This window comes from Heloderma suspectum, chromosome 10 (genome assembly GCF_057233095.1).
Source record: "Heloderma suspectum isolate Gila_16-S chromosome 10, 16-S_ref, whole genome shotgun sequence".
Lineage (NCBI taxonomy): Eukaryota > Metazoa > Chordata > Lepidosauria > Squamata > Helodermatidae > Heloderma > Heloderma suspectum.
In genome coordinates this window covers 36,585,585-36,604,949 of record NC_139467.1, presented here as the reverse complement: position 1 = coordinate 36,604,949, position 19,365 = coordinate 36,585,585, and the positions used below count along the sequence as shown (strand labels likewise).

Below are 19,365 nucleotides of genomic sequence, written 5' to 3'. Positions count from 1 at the left end.
GCATAGTGCTATAGTTCAGTGAATCAAGCGCAAGCTGCACATGTATGAGGCCTCAGGTTTGGCCCCAGCAGTGCCAGGCAGAAATGTGTAGGGCAGAAAGAGAGTCTGTATTTGAGACTCTGGAGAGCTGGTCATGAGACTTCTTGCCAGCCAGTTGTTGGCACTTCTGGGCAAGATGAATTGTAAGTCTGCCATGGTGAACAGTAGCTCCTTAAATCCTTTAGAACTCAGTTTGTATTCCTTTTCCCCCACCCCATCCCCATGAACCTTTCAGCAAATTGCAGGACTTCATGGAAGAGGAGGCTGAGCTGTCAGGAAGTGAAGTGGGAAGCGAGGATGAATATGATGGTGAGGAACTCGATGAATATGAAGAAGAAATTCTTGATGAGGACCTCCCTACAGATGTTGAACTCCAGGATCAAGTCAACAAAATACACATGTCAGTAGCTACAGATACATCAACACGTGCACTTAAGTTTGTGGCTGTGCTTTCTTGGAAGTGTGGCCTCGCGTTTGAATGAAGGCCAGTCTAAGTTTCCTTTCCTTCTATGGATTCCCTTTAGGAAAGTGATGTTGGATGATGACAAACGGCAGCTGCGCTTGTATCAGGAGAGATACCTTGCTGACGGAGACCTTCACAGTGACGGCCCTGGGCGAATGAGGAAGTTCAGATGGAAGAACATAGGTATAACGTTGGCATCCTAGAGCAGACCGAGACAGTTAGTGACCCACCGAGCTGAATGCTGTTCATCAGCCATGTATAACTTTGATACAGCTTAGTAACCTGTCTGTTTTTGCGATCCCAAGCAGGCAGGAAACCCAAGGAGGTTTGAGAACGGTTTAGAGAAGGGTTATGTTGGACTCCAACTCCCCTCAACCCTCACCATTGGCTGTGCTGGGTGGGGCTGATATAAATTGGAGTCCAACAACATCTGGAGTGCCACAGGGTCTGTTATGGATGAGGAACTTTGTTTGAGCTATCTGTTCAGTACTTTGGAAGCATTTAGCTCCTCATTTACTACCTAATAGCAGATAAAATGCTTCTGAACAAAGTATACACCTAGGATTGTTCCATGGGTTGCAATCCAGGTTTTGTACTAACCAGAATTAGTACAGGAAAATCTTTTTTGATCCATGTTTTATTTTTATTACAAATATGCTTATAACATCACATAATAATATAACTTGCATATAATAACATTTTAACATTGTTAAAGACCCTTAGATCTTAATAACTTTAAAGAAATAGAATTTCTTAACCATTTCTTGTTCCTAGACTTCTAATCTTAACACCTTGAAAAGGAGAGATCTCATTCTAACTACCAAGTTCCCTGTTCAATACTGAATAGGCTATTCAGCTGACAGGTACACGGGAACGTTCTAAAATCAGCACATATTTATACCCTTTTTCTGTAGCAATTACTTCATAACTAATATTACCAACTGTCCCATAAATTAGAGCTCACTGTCTTAATTATTTCTTTGTTATTAAACATTCTTAAAACATTGGAAGATACATAAAATACTTACATATACACTTTTCAGGCCAGATAAGATCAATTTTGAATTAAGCCTTTGAGAAGATAACTCCTTACTCAAAATTTGCCAATTAAACTTGAGTGTATAATTTTTTTAGACATCTATATGTATATCTTACACAATATTTTTTGCTCAGTTGATAAGTGAAAATTTTAAGTACGCTTTGACCTGGAATATTACAGTCTCACACCTGTTCATTGCTCAAACCTTTGGCCCAAGTGATAGGCTTTGAAAGCAGCATTTTCTCTTTGGATACCATCCAGGTCACCTTGACCATTATTTTTATACCAGTTACCCAGAATTCATTGTGAACCTGCTTATGTCTCTGTGTTGTCTTCTCTTCAGTACAATTTAATACAATACTTCTTACTTCTTTACATTTTCAACTCCTTAATTATCATTAATATTGAGCATTTGCATTTCATAATAAGAGATCTTAACATTGTTTTAAGAGAGGTGGGTTAGCATTTTTTCATTAGTCTTCCCAGCATGTCCAATAAAACAAAGTAAGCTATTTCCTAAAATCCATGACAGGTCCCCCACCCCTGGCCTACAGGGCCATCAAACATGGCTTGTCTGTCTGTGTTTGGCTTTGGGGGCGGGGTGTGTGTGTCACAAGTTGGACAGTCCTGTCCGAGGGAGAGAGCGAGGCCTTTTCTCTCTTAACACCTTGATTCTAAACATCTGCAATTAAATATCCATCTGGAGGATAGTTCCTAAGCAAGCTTCAGGATTGGGCTGTCAGCCATGCTTTAACTGGGGAAGGAAATGAAGTTGTATGGTCATTGGTCAGAGCCCAGTTGAGCCTGTGGAACCCTCTGCTGCCAGAGGTAGCAATGGCCAATGATAAAACTGGCCTCAAAAAAATTAGTAGAGGTTTATGGAAGATGTGCGTATCAACCACTTTAGAGAGATGCTGAGGGTGTTCATCTTAAGGCTCTGGGTGCTCTCCTAGCATATCCATTGGGAATGAGTATGATGGAATGAAATAGTACCGTGGCCCCCTGTGTTGTACTGATGTAACTTTGTGAAGCAGGTGTATTCGGTTACCATTAAGGGCAGGATGCTAGGTCGGATGGGCCAGCGGTCTAACCAAATGCAGTTGGCTTCATATAGAATCTCCCTTTTGCATGGCTTTAAAGGAAACGTCGCAGTTTTAACAAAAGTACAGCCTTGTTCCTTGCAAGTTCTAGATCTATAGCCAACACTGGGTTCACCAAGCTTCCTCCAGCAGACCCTCTGCCTCTTTCCCCTCCTGTTCCATCACAACTCTCACTGCAAATCCTCATAGCTTCTCTGTTGGGTCATGATGCTTTTCTGTATTTACACTTTGGCTTTTAAATGGAGCATTTCAGGCTGCAGAGGTGACAACTAATTCTCTTTCTGTGTTTGTTCTTAGATGATACTTCTCAGATGGATCTGTTTCACAAAGATGCTGACAATGATGATGAGAATGAAGATCATCTTGATGAGACAGAGGCCAAGTGGAGGAAAGAACGCTTTGAGCGGGAGCAGTGGCTTCGGGAACAGGTAACCAGTTTAGCCTAGCTGAGCCTTCCCCAACTTGGTGCCGTCCAGATGTGTTGCTTTGCAACTCCCATCATTCCCAGCCAGCATGACCAATGGCCGTGCTGGCTGGGGATGATGAGAGTAGCAGTCCAACACATGTAGTGTGTGAACGAGATACAAACACATTTGGACATGTGTATCATTTGTCAGAGAGGTAGGATTGGCTGCGATCTCTGCAGAGAATTGTATACTCTGTGGCAAATGTAGATTTGTTTCTACATAATAATGGAATAGCCCTAACTGAACGTTTTCTTCTTAAAATGCATAACACTGACTAGCAAAAGTGACTTTTATTCAAGCTACGTACCTTTTGCATTTTTATTTACTTTTTGCTGCTGGTTTAGAACTACCTGACCTAATGGAAGTTCTGCTTATTTGCAGTCAGAGAAAGGGGAAGAGGAAGATATTGATGAAAACAGCCAGTTCATGCAACTGGCAAAGAAAGTCACTGTCAAGTCTCTACAAAAGAAAGGTATGTCTGTTTCTTTCTGAAGAGTTACGGGTGCTAGTTGAACGTTCGATTGGGGTGGGGTAATGAGGGGGTTAAAATTCAGCACTGAAGTATCCAATATCTGTGATCAAAGCTGTGATGGATTGAAAATGTTTTGCACCTTAGTGACATTTTTATTTTATTCTTAATTATGTTTTATTTATGTTTATGTTTTATTTTATTTACAATATTGGTATACTACTCCATCTAAAACAGATTTCAGAGCGGTGAACATAAAAGGTAAAATACTGAAAGAATGAAAAGATTAAAATACCATATTAAAACTATGCTTTTTAAAAACAGAATGTCAATAAAAACCATGGCTGGTCAGTTAAGGAATGCCTCCTGGAACAGTGTTATTTTAAACATTGATAAGCTGTTTATCACAATAATAAAACTTGTAAATATTAGATCACATCCTAAAACCTATTAATACAATTGTAACACAATAAAAGACAGCAACAATAAAGTTGCCAATATGATGTCAACGTTTGTAGTCACAGTAGATCAAAATTAACCATCCAAAGCCTTGGTGAGAAGAATGGTCTTAATTTGGTGCTTGAATGATGGTAATGTAGATACTTCCTTCACTTGCTTGGGGAGACCATTCCATAAGCAGGGCATCACCACTGAAAAGGCTCTCTCCCTAGCTGCCACATTCCTTGCCTCTGAAGGTGGGGCATTTTGAGAAGGGCCCTGTTGCCGACTTTCAGGTTCCTATGGGAGAAGGTCCAAGCCCAGGTCCCAACCCATTTAGCGCTTTAAAAGGTTAAACACTGTACTTTTGACATGCTCAGAAAGAAGGTGGTAGCCAGTGCGCTAGAACAAGTGTTTGGTGGAAATGCTTTTGGACCTCATCTTATAAGGTTTTCCTTCTAAAATAAGGGTGGACAGGAGGTCTGTGGGCCATTTTCACACACAGACACACACACCTCTGGACACATACCTCCTGCAGGCATATTCCCACTGCCCCCGCAGGCACTGAAAAAAAAACTCTTTTAAAATGGCATCCGCAGTGGTTATGGATCACCAAAACTGTCAAAATGAGCTTGTTTGCAGGCTAGATTTGACACTTTCGGTGCTCCGTTAGCCGCTACAGATACTATTTTTAAAGGGAAGAACAGTTTTTTAACTGCAGTGGGAGTCAGCAGTGGGAGGGGCTGCAGTGGTGTGGTGGCAGAGGACGCGTGTTGCCCACTGGCCCCGTGTCGCCTACCCCTGCTCTAAAACATCGAGTGCCGCTGTTGCCTTTTGAGATTTTTTCTGTGGAATCTGAGACTCTTGGGTTTTCTCCAGTTGCATTTTATGATGTTAAAGAGCAAACTCTTGTGATCTCTGGTATAATTGTTCCTGTACACATTTATATTGGTTTGCACATTTATACTCCACCTTTTTAAAAAACAAAAAGTTCATAAGGTGGCTTACAAATACAGAAATAAAGATAATAAAAGTATGAAGTCCACAATTTAAAAAACCTGCAGAATAAAAAGTACCGTTTAAGTTTAACATGTTAGCATACATGTGTGTGTGTGAAAAATACATGTGTATACTCAATTACTCTCCTGTTGCTTCTTTTGCCAAGTACTGGCCTGTGAAACAACTTCAGGGTGGTGCTTGCTTCCAAAGACTGATTTTTCAAGTTCCTCTTTGGTTGCTCCTATTAGTGGCTGCACTTCAGAGTGGCTTGCTCAGCCATTCTAAAACCTTGCTGCCTCTGCACAGTACAAGTGGTTGCAGGAGAAGAATTAGAAAAGCCTTACTATATGCTGCAATGTAACTGCTTAGAGATATTTATAAAATAGGAACAGCAGAATACAAATCTATTAAATACATTAAATGAATAAATGTTTCACCTTTCTCCTGCAAATCTTTCTCTCTCTTTCTGCCCTCCTAGCAACCCCCACAATAGCTGCACAGGAAACTAAATCACTACCCAGAAACCCATTTGAAGCTTTCCAGCCTGCTAGCAACCCACAGGTTAGTAGCTTAAAGGCGTAAGTCTGAGGATGGATGCTGCAACTAGAGAGGTCTTTTGAAAATTGAGTTGGGCCTCATTTTTTTTGAATTGTGGATGTCAAATTGAGGGTTACTGCACTTGTCTTTGAACATTTTTTTAATTAATTTATTTATTACATTTCTGTACCACCCCATAGCCGAACATGTGAGGGAGCGTAGGTCTGTTGCAGATCCATGTACCTTGCATGGAGAAGATCCCAGGCTCAGCCCTGGCTTCCTCAGTTACAGAATCCCAAGGCTGGGAGGAACCCTGCAACAAATTGCTGGCAGCCAGAATTGACAATGCTCAGCTAGATGGACCAACATTCTGACTCTCTGTATCAGGCAGCTTTATGTGTTCCTGACATGTCTCCACTACAGCTCACATATGTATGTACTACAGACTAATAAACTGAGATATTAAGTGGATTACTATTGCTATTCCTGATGCATTTTCCCTGTGAGAGAGGACAGCTTGACTGGGTGTTCTTCTGAAGGCCTACATAATGTTCAGTGTACTCAGTCATGTTCCTTGAGTGTGATGCCGCTGGATACCCTTCTCTCCCACTTTACAGCTGAAGAATGGATCCCTGCTGAACCGGCCCAAAGCAGTCTTGCAGAAACTGGCAGCCATGTCAGACCTCAACCCAAATGCCCCCAGGAACTCGCGAAATTTCGTCTTCCAGACTCTTTCCCCAGTTAAAAGTGAGGAGAAGAGGGAGAAGTCCAAATCCCAGGTAGAGGTCTGATTTTTTTGGGTGGAGTCAGTTACTTAGGCTGCATTTAAATGTTTTATTCTCTGAACTGGGGATGCTTCAGTAAGAATGGCTTGGGGCAGAGCTGTACTCTTGGCTGGCAAGCAGATTGAGACACTCACGATCCAGACCCAAAGTACATCTATCTCCTTCATACCTTAGGCAAAACAGCCTGGATGCACTTGGCATATGGCCATCATGAGACTTTAGAGGTATATTCACTTTTGTATATATTCGTGGTGGAAGTTTAAATCCCTGCTTGGGGCTATAGATCAGTGCATGCACTCCACACATGTGTTGATTTCCACGCTTGATACTCCAGTACTCCAGATCTCTGCCAGAAACCCAGAGAATCATTGCCAGTTAGGGTGGATGACTCTCGCCTAGGGTGACCACAAGGCTGCCCCTTGCGTCCTTCATGTGTCCTGTGGCATGGCTGTGACAAGGTTGTCTGGATATGGTCCTCACGACAGATGCTCAGGGGTGGGTTAGCTTTACTGGGGATCCCAAGTGCTGTCTGGGGACATGGAAGGGTGGGGAGAGACTAGTTATTACAGTCAGGAGTGCAAAGGGTAGGGGAGAGCTGGAGAAGAAACTGAAATGCGTGGCTAAAATGACCAGGGGGTACAGCAATATTACTATGGAAAAGAAGTTTAAGATACTGAGTGTTTACAACTGAAAATGACTAAGGTGTGTGGTGACAGAGGCTGATTACAATGACCAGATGTGGGAGGCAAGCAGGTAATGGCTATTGACTCACTTGTGAGCTTCCTAGTGTGCATGGCTGTCTGCTGTTATTCTGAATTAACTGGATCTTTTTGTCTGATCCAGTAAGGCAGTTCTTGTTTCCCACCTGTCAGCAACTACCCTGCCATTCTTATATGTGACAAAGATGATAGCTGTGTGCTGGTGCGTTTGTCCGTTTGGGGTTCTTGCCCAGCCAGCCATGTTGCCCAGGCTGGATTGCACATCACTTTCTCTTAGCAGGAAAGGCCTGTTGCTATCCATCATTAAATACCTTCATAGACTGCTAGGTTTGGGTTACCTAATGCAGACTTTGAAAGAGCTGGTTGCCTGTGGCAAATAAAAATGGTCTGTGTAGGGATGTTGCAGGCACTCGAGGGGGGCGGGAGTCTGATGGATTCCCCCCACTCGGCCTCCTGGACTGCACCCGCCACACCCCCAGCACTTACTGGACCTGTCCATGAGTGCCTGATGCCATCTGCTCCCACAGTAAGTCGCCATTTTGTGAAAAAGATCTTCGTAAATCTAATCTTCGTAAATCTAATAGCGGCCATAAAAGAGCCATTTCTGCAACACTAGGTAAATTGGCCATTTACGCTTGTAATGTTGCGTAAATGGCCCCCTTACAGCTGCCATTTGCATAAGATTAGATTTACCAAAAAGAACGAGTCGCCGTTTTTTGGTAAAATGGCAGCTCGCTGAGGGAGTGGTTGGCTGCTGGACTCGTTTGCTGGGTGTGCAGCTGCTCGGTGAGTGGGTCCAGGTGAGCATGGGGGCTCATGAGCAAGTCCGGGGGTGGGGGCGAGCGGGGACGGCAATTCGGCAAGCGCTCAGAGAACTACGAAGTGAGTCCCTCCATCCCTGTCTCTGTGTGACAATGGTAGGGATGCTTGCGTAAACTGAGAGCGTGCTGGTTCTTTTTACAGGGACAAATGACCAGTGGGTAAGTCTGAGCAGATTATGGGCTAGAAATGCGTGGACTGACTTGTGCTGGTCTCATGGCTCCTGCCATCTTCTAGGTCAAGAAAAGAGCTCCTGTTGCCATTGCCATGCCTTCTCCGAAACGACTGCGGCTCGATGGCACTGCAGCTCAAGAAACGCGGAGTATATTCCAGTACTTGGAGAGATAAGATACAGATGGGTTGCATCAACTTCTCCCGTGGCTGTTCCTGTTCCGGCTGCTTTCCATATTACAAAGACATCCAAAGGCAAGGAACTGACGTGTGTGTCTCTTGCCTGGAACATATCCAGTGCCACATGGACAGTGGCCACTTGGAACATCATATGCCAGGCCTGGCTCATTGCTCCACCTGAATCCTTGAGTACAAATAGGATGGCAGGGGTACAGGTGTGTGCTTTACCTGTTGGATGCAGCTAGAGCATAATTGAACCAGCATTTCTCTGCAATAGTCTCCTCTATCAATCTGTGCTGCCCTCCCAAGAACTGCTCTGAGGACGCCAGGCAGGCCTGTGTTTCCATGCTTTTTTTTTTTTTTTTTACCGCTATGGAGGCTGGATGTTTCCTTTTCTTTTTATGTCAGTTGTTGAAGTTGCCTTGACCATATGTATATTGGAAAGTTCCAGCTTATTTTTTAATCAAGGTTTTGTTTTACTTTTTTTAATGACAATTTTGTATTGTAGAACAGGATTTGCGCTTTTTCTTCTACTCTTTCCTATACTTCATTCTCATGTTCAGTTATTCTATTTTTTTTAGTTTAAAAAACAAACAAATGAATTCATGTCAAGGAAGAAAATGGAGGAAGGAGAAAGTTCTCTTCTGTCAATTGTATCTATCCCCTTCAGTCCTCCATAAGTTTATTTGAACACTTTAATGCTTTTAAAATGAAAAATAGAGGTCTGGAGAAAAAGGATTTTGTTTACAGCTATGTTCAGTTTTGAGGCAGGATTTGAAATCTGGAAGATGAATGGAATTATGCAACATGCTTCTGGCTACATTTTGAATGTGTTACACTGAAGACATTTTACAGCAACATCCTGCCTGGTTCTTAACATGCTCCTAAATTCATTCCTCCAAGATCTCAAGACAGTAATCCTGGACTGTAAATTTATTCTATGAGAGCGTGTGTGTGTGTGTGTATTGTGTAAATAAGTAAATAAAGAACGTGATGCTCTGTAAGCAGGCTTTCATAATAAATGGGTAGTTTTTAATCTTCTGTAGAAATTGGAATGGATTATGCCCAAAGTAAAAATTTCATAGGAAGGTCTTTGGATTGAGTTTGTGGATGTGTGTCAAGATATTGAGTGCCATTTCTCTTTTAAACCTGACTTTCTGCTAAGAGCTGGTATACACATTTATGATTTTATTTATTTCATTATATTTTATATCCCACCTTTATTCCAAGGCAGCATACATGGAGTTCCCAGGCATTCTCCTATCTAGGCACTAATCAGACATAGACTTGCTTAGCCTTAGTGAGGTTGCCGCATCAGCAAGGTTCCTTTGGGCCGTGTTTTGATGCTGATTTTTGCAGTATTTTCCATTAATGCTAAAGTAGTTTTTGCCCTTTGCTGGTGACTGTGGTTTATTTCTACAGTGCATCACTGTACATGAGCAATCCCCCCCCAGTTCCTTGCCCCACAGGGCTCACAATTTAAACTCTTAACAGTTGGGAGACAATGGAGTGGGGGGTGGGGACACACAAAGGAAATGGAGGGTGGATATGTCCAAATGCATTCATATAGGCTCAGGCTTAGGTTTCGTTCAGGGTAAGGACTAAAGGGATAAGCTAGAGTCTTTACAGCACAGATGGGTTTCAAGGAGGCAGTTGAAGAGCGAGAGGTGTCACGATGCAGGTGTTCGGGTGGGGGGAGTTCAGGTATAAGGGGTACAGCAGGAGGAAGCTTAACTGCCATCTGCTTCTGCCATAGTGGTCCACCTGCTATTTAGCTTGGTTAGATTCTCATTTAATTCTAGCGAGATCCCTCTTGGTTAGTAGATGGCATCCTAATACTTCCAATAACTGAGGTACTTTTTTTTTTTTTACTCTGAATACTGCTTTGTTCATACACCTCATAAGGTTTGCTTTTATTTTTATGTTTTTATTTATTGCTAACTAGGAGGATTTCTTGCACCACTTTTTGGTCACAACCCGTCCCTTTCACATGGCGGTAATTCATGTAAAAACAAATGCATATTGGCACCATCAGAACAAAAAGCCAACAACGATAGAGTATGCAGTGACCCACACTCAGAGGAGTTCTCCGTTTCTCCCCGCTCCATTATATTTCCAGCCACATGAGGGAGCAGTTCAAATACAAAAGCTATTTGGTTACGTGTGTCCAAGGAATGAGAAAGTAGATAATGGATTCCCTTTTATTAAATGACTGGTGTTAACAGAAAACATTGGCTGCTGAACACTTCTAACCTGCGGTTGCCCAAACCTCTGGGTTCAAGGCTCTGTGCCTTGTTTTCCCTTGTGCCAAGAAAAAAAGTTCTAGCAAAGCATACTGTGTATCCTACTTTTGCAGAGGAAATTTCTTGCTGCTGCTGTTGGTCTTGGTCTTGTAACCCCCCACTCCTCCTTTGGCCACAGAGAAGAAAGAAACATGCCACAGCACTTTATTTCATAGAGTAAAGTAGCTCTATATATACAAAATGCCTGTTGTAGTTATCCACTGTAACTACAGCCTGTCCCCACGCATTGGGAATTAAACTTCAGGGCTCCCTTCTAGGGCAGGTGGCAAAGCCCTTCACATAGGTTTGAGCTATGGCACTTTAAAAAATGAACCATATTTCCCCACATGCAGGATGATAGATTGGCCCTCATCTTTTGAATTGTAGTAGGGGCACTCCAAATCCCAGCATCACCTAATTCACAGGTAAGACATTATTTTCTCCTGTAAACAGACTTGCAGACAAACTAAGGCTCGAGCCAGATGGCAGTTTTTTCTACACAGTAGAGCTACACTGAAAAAAGGCTCAGCGTGCAAGGCCTCCTGGTTAGCTTGGTGTGTGATGTACCAAATCTGCCGATTTAACTTGTGTGTTCTCTCTCATACATGCACACATGGCCTGCAGTGTTTGATTTTAATCAATTTGATTGATGGACTAAAAGGATGGCCCTGGATAATTGGTTAGCAGCAGATTTAGATGTTAGAAAATTTATTGTTAATTCAAGTATTGAGAAACTGCAGATGGCAGGTAGAGCGGGAGAGAGTGCGGCATACCTCTTCTGAGATGGTGCTTGCTGAGACTCATGTACCTTGTTGAAGAACAAAGTGTACTTTTTTCCTTTTTAGAAGAGGGTTTCTTCATATGCAAAGATGTCCGTCCGTCCATCTTTAAGGCGCAATCCTATGGCTGCTAGTCAGCAGCTAGACAGCCGTACCGGGAACCGACCTCCACCCTCTCCCATGCTGCATCATAGGCAGTGCGGATTGGCCTTGTGCTCCGTGCCCATAAGAGGAGCGTGGAGCAGTGAAAACAGGGCGTTCTTGGGGGTGGGGTGGGGTGAAGAGGGTGGACGTGCCTTTCCAACGCTTCCTACGCACTGTCTGGTGACCACCACCACCCCGCTCCACCTGCCTAATTCCACTCAGAGACTGAATCTGAATCTCACATTGACTATAACTGACATCAGCAAATTACTATAATTATTTTCTCCTTGATGAAATTGGATGAAATTTACAGAAATAGAAGTTCCTTATGAGGGAATGAAGCCTACCAAATTTCAGACAAATGTAGGACTTTTTGCACTAGGTGCTTTTAAATACTTATTTTTTATAAAGGGAACTGCCAGTTACTTTTTTATTTCTTGGCAGAATAATAGTTGTCCGTTCTGATGGGGCTTGCTAAGTTTCAGATGAATAGATGTTGGGAGAGTTGTGTAAGAGCATCTTGGGGGTTTCCAAAAAAATGATGTGCTTATCCCCCTGTGTTCTATATGGGAAATTGTTATGAAAATAACGTACAGCATAGAGGTGGCCATAGCTAAGAACCCTGCAAAATTTCAGGAGAATAGTTTTTGTGGAAAGGAGTCTTCAAATTTTTTGGGAGGGTGGGACGTGCTTTGTTTCCCATTCCCTCCCCCCTGTGGTTTTTTTGGCAATTTGTATGAAAATGCCAGATATCATAGAGGTGTCCCTGGGCAAGGTACCTGCGAATTTTCAGAAGGATAGGGGCGAGGAGTTGGGGGTTATGATGAATGAACTTTTTTTGTTTTCTGTTCAATTGGCACCAAAGTCACATCAACTGCAATAGGATGAATGGGGGTGGAGGATAGATGTAGAGCATACAGAGGCAGAAGGACTTGAACATGGAAGCTTATTCCCTCTTCTCCCCCCCCCCCCAGCCACTCACCCTCACCGGGTTCAGACATCATGACAACCCATGCCCGGCAAGGCTAATTATGCTAATTAGGCAGCTCATGACTCGCTCATGTGGGGAGGGAAAAGAAGCCACCATAGCTTATTTTGTCTCAGTGATTGTGCAAACCCACCCTTTGTGTGGAAGATACTTTGAGAAGAGCCACCCCAGAAGATCTTAAGGGCATGGGCAACGTAGCATAGGGAGATGTATTCTTTTGGATATTTGAGTCCAAAGTTGTCAAAACCCTTTAAAAGGGGATAAGACTAATTCATGGAGGATAATGCTATCGATGGCTACTAGTTGTGATGGCTATATACTATTTATTTGTGTCATTCTAATTATATCCTTCCTTTCATAAGAATCCTAGGGTGGGTAACAATCAGAATTATAATAGAACCTATAAAGCAAACAGCAGCAAGATTGCAGTGGCAATGTAAGACTCATGAATGCGTGGGTAAGCAGATGGGTCTTTGTCTGCCACTGAAATGGCAGTAAAGCTGGCACCAGGTGTACCACTTTGGGGAGGGCATTCCAAAGTTGGGGTGCTGCCATGGAGAAGCGCCATCTTGTTTCATTGCCCAATGTACTCCCTTAACGGTGGGGACAAGAAGACAGGTCTCTCTCCCCCACCCCACCCCACCCCACCCCACCCCTCACACCTAAAATGATGGGCAGGCTGGTACAAGGAGAGGCATTTCAGACATCTTGGTCCCAAGTTGTTTAGGACTTTGTAGATCAACATGAGCTTCTTAAATGCATCCTAGAAACAGTTAGGCAATGCAGATCTTTCATGGCTGATGTTATGTGCTCCCTGACAACTCTCCCTGGCAGCTGCATTTTGCACTAGTTGTAATTCTGGGATCATTTTCAAAGGCAGCGCCACATAAAGCTCATTACAATAATCCAAATGAGTGTTTGCCTAGAGGATGGGTCACTGCAGCTGCTATCACTGTCCAGGAACTGCTGTAGCTGGTGCACCAGCTGAAGCTGGGCAAAGGCACTCCATCCCACCGACTCCACCTGGACTTTCAGTGATGAGGCTGGATCAAGAAATACCCCTGATTATGCACCTGCTCTTTCCGGAGGAATGCAACCTCCATCCAGAACAGGCTGATTCCCCAATTCCTGGATCGGAGAACCGCCAGCCACAGGACCTCCATCATGTTGGGATTCAGGCCTAGCTTATCAGACTACCTCCTGGTTCGGGGACAATTTACCTTTGAGCTCCAGGTGCTGGAGAACAACAGCAAGGAAAAGCATTGGCCCTTGTGTCCTGCCTGTGGGTTTTCCATTGGGGCTTCTAGTTAGCCACTGGGGGAAACAAGGTGTTGGACTTGATAGGCCTTTGGTGTTGACTCAGCAGTGTTCTTACATTTTCAAGGCTTATATTGTTTGGCCATAAAGACAGCCTTGCTGGATCACTCAAGAGGTCCATCCAGCCCAATATCCTGTTTCCAACAGCAACTAGCACAATGCCTTTTGAAAGCCAGGAAGCAGGGCGCAAAAGTTTATAGTCCTCTTTGTCCTAAGCAGCTAATATTCACAGATGCATTCCCTGTGTACACGAAGGCTTCATTTAGCCGCCATGGCTAATAGTCTTTGATAGGGCTCTCTTCCTCCATTAATTTGGCGAATCCCTTATTTGCCCTTTCAAGGAGCAATCCTATGCATGTTTAGACAGAAAAAGTCCTACAGCTCCCAGCATTCCCTAGCCAGCCATGCTGGCTAGGGAATGCTGGGAGTTGTAGAACTTTTTCTTCTGTCTAAACATGCAGGGATGGCTGGGGAATGCTGGGAGTTGTATGACTTTTTTTCTGTCTAAACATGCAGGGCTGGCTGGGGAATGTTGGGAGTTGTACGACTTTTTTTCTGTCTAAACATGCAGGGTTGGCTGGGGAATGCTGGGAGTTGTACGACTTTTTTTCTGTCTAAAGATGCAGCGTTGGCTGGGAAATGCTGGGAGTTGTAGGACTTTTTTTCTGTCTAAACATGCAGGGTTGGCTGGGGAATGCTGGGAGTTGTACTGCTCTTTTTCTGTCTAAACATGCAGGGTTGGCTGGGGAATGCTGGGAGTTGTACTGCTCTTTTTCTGTCTAAACATGCAGGGTTGGCTGGGGAATGCTGGGAGTTGTACAGCTTTTTTTCTGTCTAAACATGCATAGGATTGCCCCTTTAGGCATGGGAATATCTGCCAACTTTTGTGGTAACAGCAGGGTGGTGCTACAACTCTTTATGGGGCCTGCTTGGAACATGGTAACACTGGCGTAGAGCCCTTGAATGCTCATTTATTTTTATATTTGTTACGTTTATATCCTGCCTTTTCCTCTAAGGATCTCAAAGCAGTTTACATGCTCCTCTTCTTTCCCATTCTATCCTCAACAACCCCGTAGGTTAGATAGGATAGGCTGAGCGGCAGTGACTGGCCCAAAGTCATCCCAGGAGCTTCATGGCCGAGTGGGGACTTGAACCCGGGTCTCCTGAGTCCCAGGCCAACACTACACTGGCTCTCCTTCCCTGGTGCGGCCTTCAAGATAGTGACGAAAGGGCCTGGTGGACAAGCCTAGAGTGAGAGTTCCATAGTGTGGGTATCACAGCCACAGAGTCCAACGCTCTAACCACTACACCACATTTTCTGCTTGTCTGATGTGTTTCGGTTTATCTGCCTGCACTGAGGGCAAGTGAGATGCTGCCGGAGCTGTTGAGGCTCTGAAGCCTCTTGCCATAGTCAGGCTAATAGGAATCGTAGAAAGCCAGAGAGCTGTTAACCTGCTGGCCTTGTTAGCAGTGCTAGTTCATGGGAGAGGAAATTAAGAGGAGTTTAAAAGGCACGGGAGGCCAGGAGCTGCGGATAGTCTGTGTTAAAGGTTAACATTGCAGACACGTTCCTAATCATCACTCTTCCACCCCGCTCTCTGCTGCTGCGACGGGTGTTTGGGGGCTGCAGGCACTTGCTGAATTATATTTGCTTTCGTTTTCTTTCCTGAGAGACGGAGAGGGGTAGATGTGGAGAAAGGGGGGTGGGGGAAGCAAAGAACCTATTTGTTTGTCTTGTCTAATTTAATTTATGTTATTTATCAAAGAGACAGGCTATTTGAGAAACCAGATGGACCCAGGCTAAAAATGATCTGTATTTTTCAAAGTGTGAAAAATGGCTTTTGAGTGGACCAGCCAAGAAGAAGCGCTCTCTGTGTGTTTTAGGGGAGCTCCTTTGCTCTCCTCTGTCCTGGACCTTTCCTCTACCCCACCCCACCCCTCGGCCCCCAAGTCCTGGCCCTGGGGTTAAAGGATAGGAATTGTGCTCCAGGGGAGGGAGGACACTAAATGTCTTTTAGGGGAAAAGAGTGAGAGAAAACGAGCCCATCACAATTTTTGTTTCATTTGTTAGAAGCTAGCTCATTACTTTAATATCATCAGAGAGGGATGGCTGGAGTACATCCTTGGAGCCATGAAATATGTATTTAAGTAGTTTCTTCTGTGGCAGCATGCAGGTGTGGAAATCCACAGCCTTCGCTTGTCCTTTGGGCTTTATTTTTTATATCAAAAATAAAATCACAAACTACAACAATGACTGTGTAACATATAATATATTTTTTTTAGCTTACAGCTATCTGATGTCTTAATTGACAAACTAGTCACTCTTTTTTTGTTCGGGTTTTTTGTTGTTGTTTTGCTTCATATAAAACAGAGATGGGTGATGAATGAGTGACTAGCAGGAAAAAAAATCCATGTTGCATTTGTCATCTTGGGGCTGGTCAGTGGCTGATCCTCGCCCTTTCTGCTCTCCCCCCCCCCCGCCTTTGCCTATACTGGTGCCAACAGCTGCTACTCTGTGGTGCCGCCAGCCCCCTTGCCTGCTGTCTTCGCTTGTCCCTGTCTGTCCACACACTGGCCCCACCGGGAGAGGGTAGGCAAGGAAGTGGACAGCAGGGATTACAGCAACATCTATCAGCCCTCTCCGCATCTTGCCTGACCAGCAGAGGACAAAAAACTGCTGAAGGGAGCTAATCATGAAGTTTAAAAAGAACACATCATAACAAATTACTTTTAAGAAAACAATTTAGTTGGCAATATGTTCCCCCATTGGGGGGGGGCTGCTGTTGTGAAGCCCCTCCAAGTTACTACCCAGGTTTCTACTCCCCTACCAGAAAGAGCTTGCAGAGAAGCCACCCAGTGGGCAAGGAAGAACATCTCCTCTTGATTCTCTATTTATTTAAAGCAGGGGTACAGAACTACATTTAGGTGAGGGGCCAAAATGCTCCCCCCCCCCTAGGCTTTCCATGGGCTGGATTATATCCTTAGTGGCCACAGCCACGAACAACATTGCTTCACTCCAGGCCCGTAGCCAGCCTAAATGTTCTGGGGGGGGGGGGGAGTTCATCTGGTTTGCAGGCCTTTTAAATACAAAATTGTATGCTGCTTTTTAATTGTTTGTTTGTAAACAAAAAAATAGGGGGCAGAGAAAATTTAGAGGGGCCAGGGCACCTTAGCCCACCCCCAGCTACAGGCTTGCCCTGCTCCCCAGCCATGCTTCCTTTCTCTGTGGCCTCTCCCAGCATGGAGAAAGGGACTTGGCCTGCGCTGGGAGGAACATGTGTTGACCCCATGGGGGTGGAGCACACTGCATGAAAGGTCACTGCTGGTGCTAGCAAGAGTGGCCACTCATCCCAGTGCTGGCTGAGTCCTCCGCCACCACCTGCCCACATCCCCACTAGTATATCTGATGTTGGATCAGCGATAATAGTGAGGATTCCTCCAGCGGGGTTCCATCAGGGGGTGGGGCTTGGAGGCAAAGCCTCACCCACTGGAAGAACCCAAGGAGACTCCGCGGGCCAGATGCAAAACCTCCATGGCTTCCGCAGCCCTGATTTAATGTTTATACACCGGTCTTTGATCCTCTTGGGTCTTTGGGGTGGTTCACAGCTTGTGGGTGTTGGGGGACGAGAGAGAGGTTCACGTTGGACTTGCTGTTGAATAGGTAGGAGCACGGTATGCTGGGTGGCCTGACTGAGTACTTTGGACCTTCTTGAAATAATCCCAGTGCAGATGTGGTCTTAGAGGTGGCGTCAGGGTCAAGATAAATCTTCGAAGACATGAGCTTCAGCCGTTCCAAGTGTGGTTCAGGAATGCGTGAGCCATGGACCCGGAGTTGTCAGGTGTTTGGCATCCTAAGCCAAAGCACATGGGATGGGGTACAATTAAGTCATGGAGCTCCCCAAAATGGATACTAAAGCAGGACCCAAGCATGGCACCCAAGTGGTAAAGGTGTGGCATGAGAAAGGTGAAGACCCAGGAAAACAGAAAACTTGTTTTTCCACTAGAAAAATTGGAAATTCGGGAAACAGTGGGGGGAAAGCACATCTTGTGATACATTCTCTTTCAGAATTATGTGTGGAATTTTTTCAAAGTTTTAATATGATTCTGCTGCGCAACTACCCTTGATCAGGTCTGGACAACTTGTTTGGCACCCAGGGCCACATGTACTACTGGGTGGTGGGTTGGGGGCCATGCAAATACAGGGTGGGATGGCTAGGTAAGGGGGAGGCTAAAACCTCTTCTCCCCACCCCCCAGCGACCCCTGTTTGGATTCCGGAGGCTTTAGCTGCTAATATAGCTTCCCCTCCCCTTAGCAATCCTGATGCAGCTGGAATTGCTCTTTTCCCTCTGGTATCTAGGGCCTAAATGCAAAAGAGGTAATTTGAGAGGCTGCCCAAAGGCTCCAAATCAATGGAGCCCAAAATCGGAGTCTCCCCGTTAAATCCTGAGACCTGGCAACCTTAGACCTCATGCAGGCTGCCCGATCAGATGTTCGGGGCCTGTGTGACTTTTGAGCTGGCAAGCCAAGCACAGCCATGCATTGGGGGCCCCTGGGGCTTTTGCACCCCATTTTGTCAGTCCCAAGAAAGGTGCCTTATTGAGCCACTGGTGGGCCAGGTTTGGTTTGGTTAGGTGGGCTGTAGATTATGCAAGCTTCTACTAAGTCTTGATTATGTACAGCTTTGTACTGACCCTAAAAAAAACAAGAAAAGAAAATAGTTGTCAGTGTATGACTTCATTAGAAAGTAAAGCAGGCTGGGGGACCCAGCCTTTGCCTCTCAAAGATGCAGAGAGCAGCATGGATGATGCAATTTTATTTTATTTTTGCTGAAGAACATCAAACTCCAGCTTCTGCAGCAGAAACCTGCCCCTACCTCTTCTTCCAATGACTACAAAATGTTTGGCCTCCTAACCATGTAAGGGCCATTTAGCCCATCGTATTAATCTGCCTCTGACAGACCAGAGGGATGCTCAATTTATCACTGCCCTGTACTGGAGCCTTAATAAAGTTAACGCTGCTTCGAATGGGGGGCCTGTAGTGAATCCTTGGACTCTTGGTATGTGACACGTTTTAATAAATGGCCTGGAGTTGAAAGGGAAAATTGAAATTTAACGGACTGGTGTCTCTGCCTGCCCTCGCCTGAAGCTTGCAAGGCAGCTGGTATTAGGTTATCATTTGAGTCCAGGTTGGAAAACAACAGAGTGGCATCTTTTAAAGACTAACAAATATATTATGGCATCGGTTTTCGTGGACTCAAGCCCACTTCATCAGATGCATAAAATGTAGGTACATACAGATACATGGGGTTTTGGGGAGTGGGGGGTGGCGGAGTAAACAGATCAGAAGGCAATGAAATGCAGGAAGTACAGATAGTGACTATTACATATTTAACAATGGTCATTCACAGAACAGTTGTTGCTGATGACACAAACATCCTTGCATTGGTTAAGGTAATTAACATATTAGTGAATCACATGTAGTGTGATTTTAAAAAGCACCCCCTCCCCCTCTTCATGCAGACTCAAGCTGCTGGAGAGAGAATCAAACCTTTTGATGAATGTTAACTCAGTAGTTTCTTGTTCTGGTCTCCCTTTTAAACTTCCTTTATTAAAGAATGGCCACTGAACTG

General features: G+C 44.5%; 1 protein-coding gene across 5 annotated transcripts in view; it reads left to right on the top strand.

Annotated features, from left to right (window-relative positions):
* CLSPN (claspin) overlaps positions 1-9,485 on the top strand; it is a 44,369-nt gene extending 34,884 nt beyond the window's left edge. For all 5 annotated transcript variants that reach the window (XM_084815974.1, XM_084815971.1, XM_084815973.1 and 2 more), the window contains exons 19-25: positions 275-439; positions 564-685; positions 2,939-3,069; positions 3,490-3,580; positions 5,493-5,575; positions 6,169-6,330; positions 8,112-9,485. In XM_084815974.1, coding sequence (XP_084672100.1) covers positions 275-439; positions 564-685; positions 2,939-3,069; positions 3,490-3,580; positions 5,493-5,575; positions 6,169-6,330; positions 8,112-8,222 — 865 coding nt within the window. In that variant the 3' untranslated portion in view covers positions 8,223-9,485. The remainder of the gene's footprint in view (positions 1-274; positions 440-563; positions 686-2,938; positions 3,070-3,489; positions 3,581-5,492; positions 5,576-6,168; positions 6,331-8,111) is intronic.
* The last annotated feature ends 9,880 nt before the right edge of the window (positions 9,486-19,365 follow it).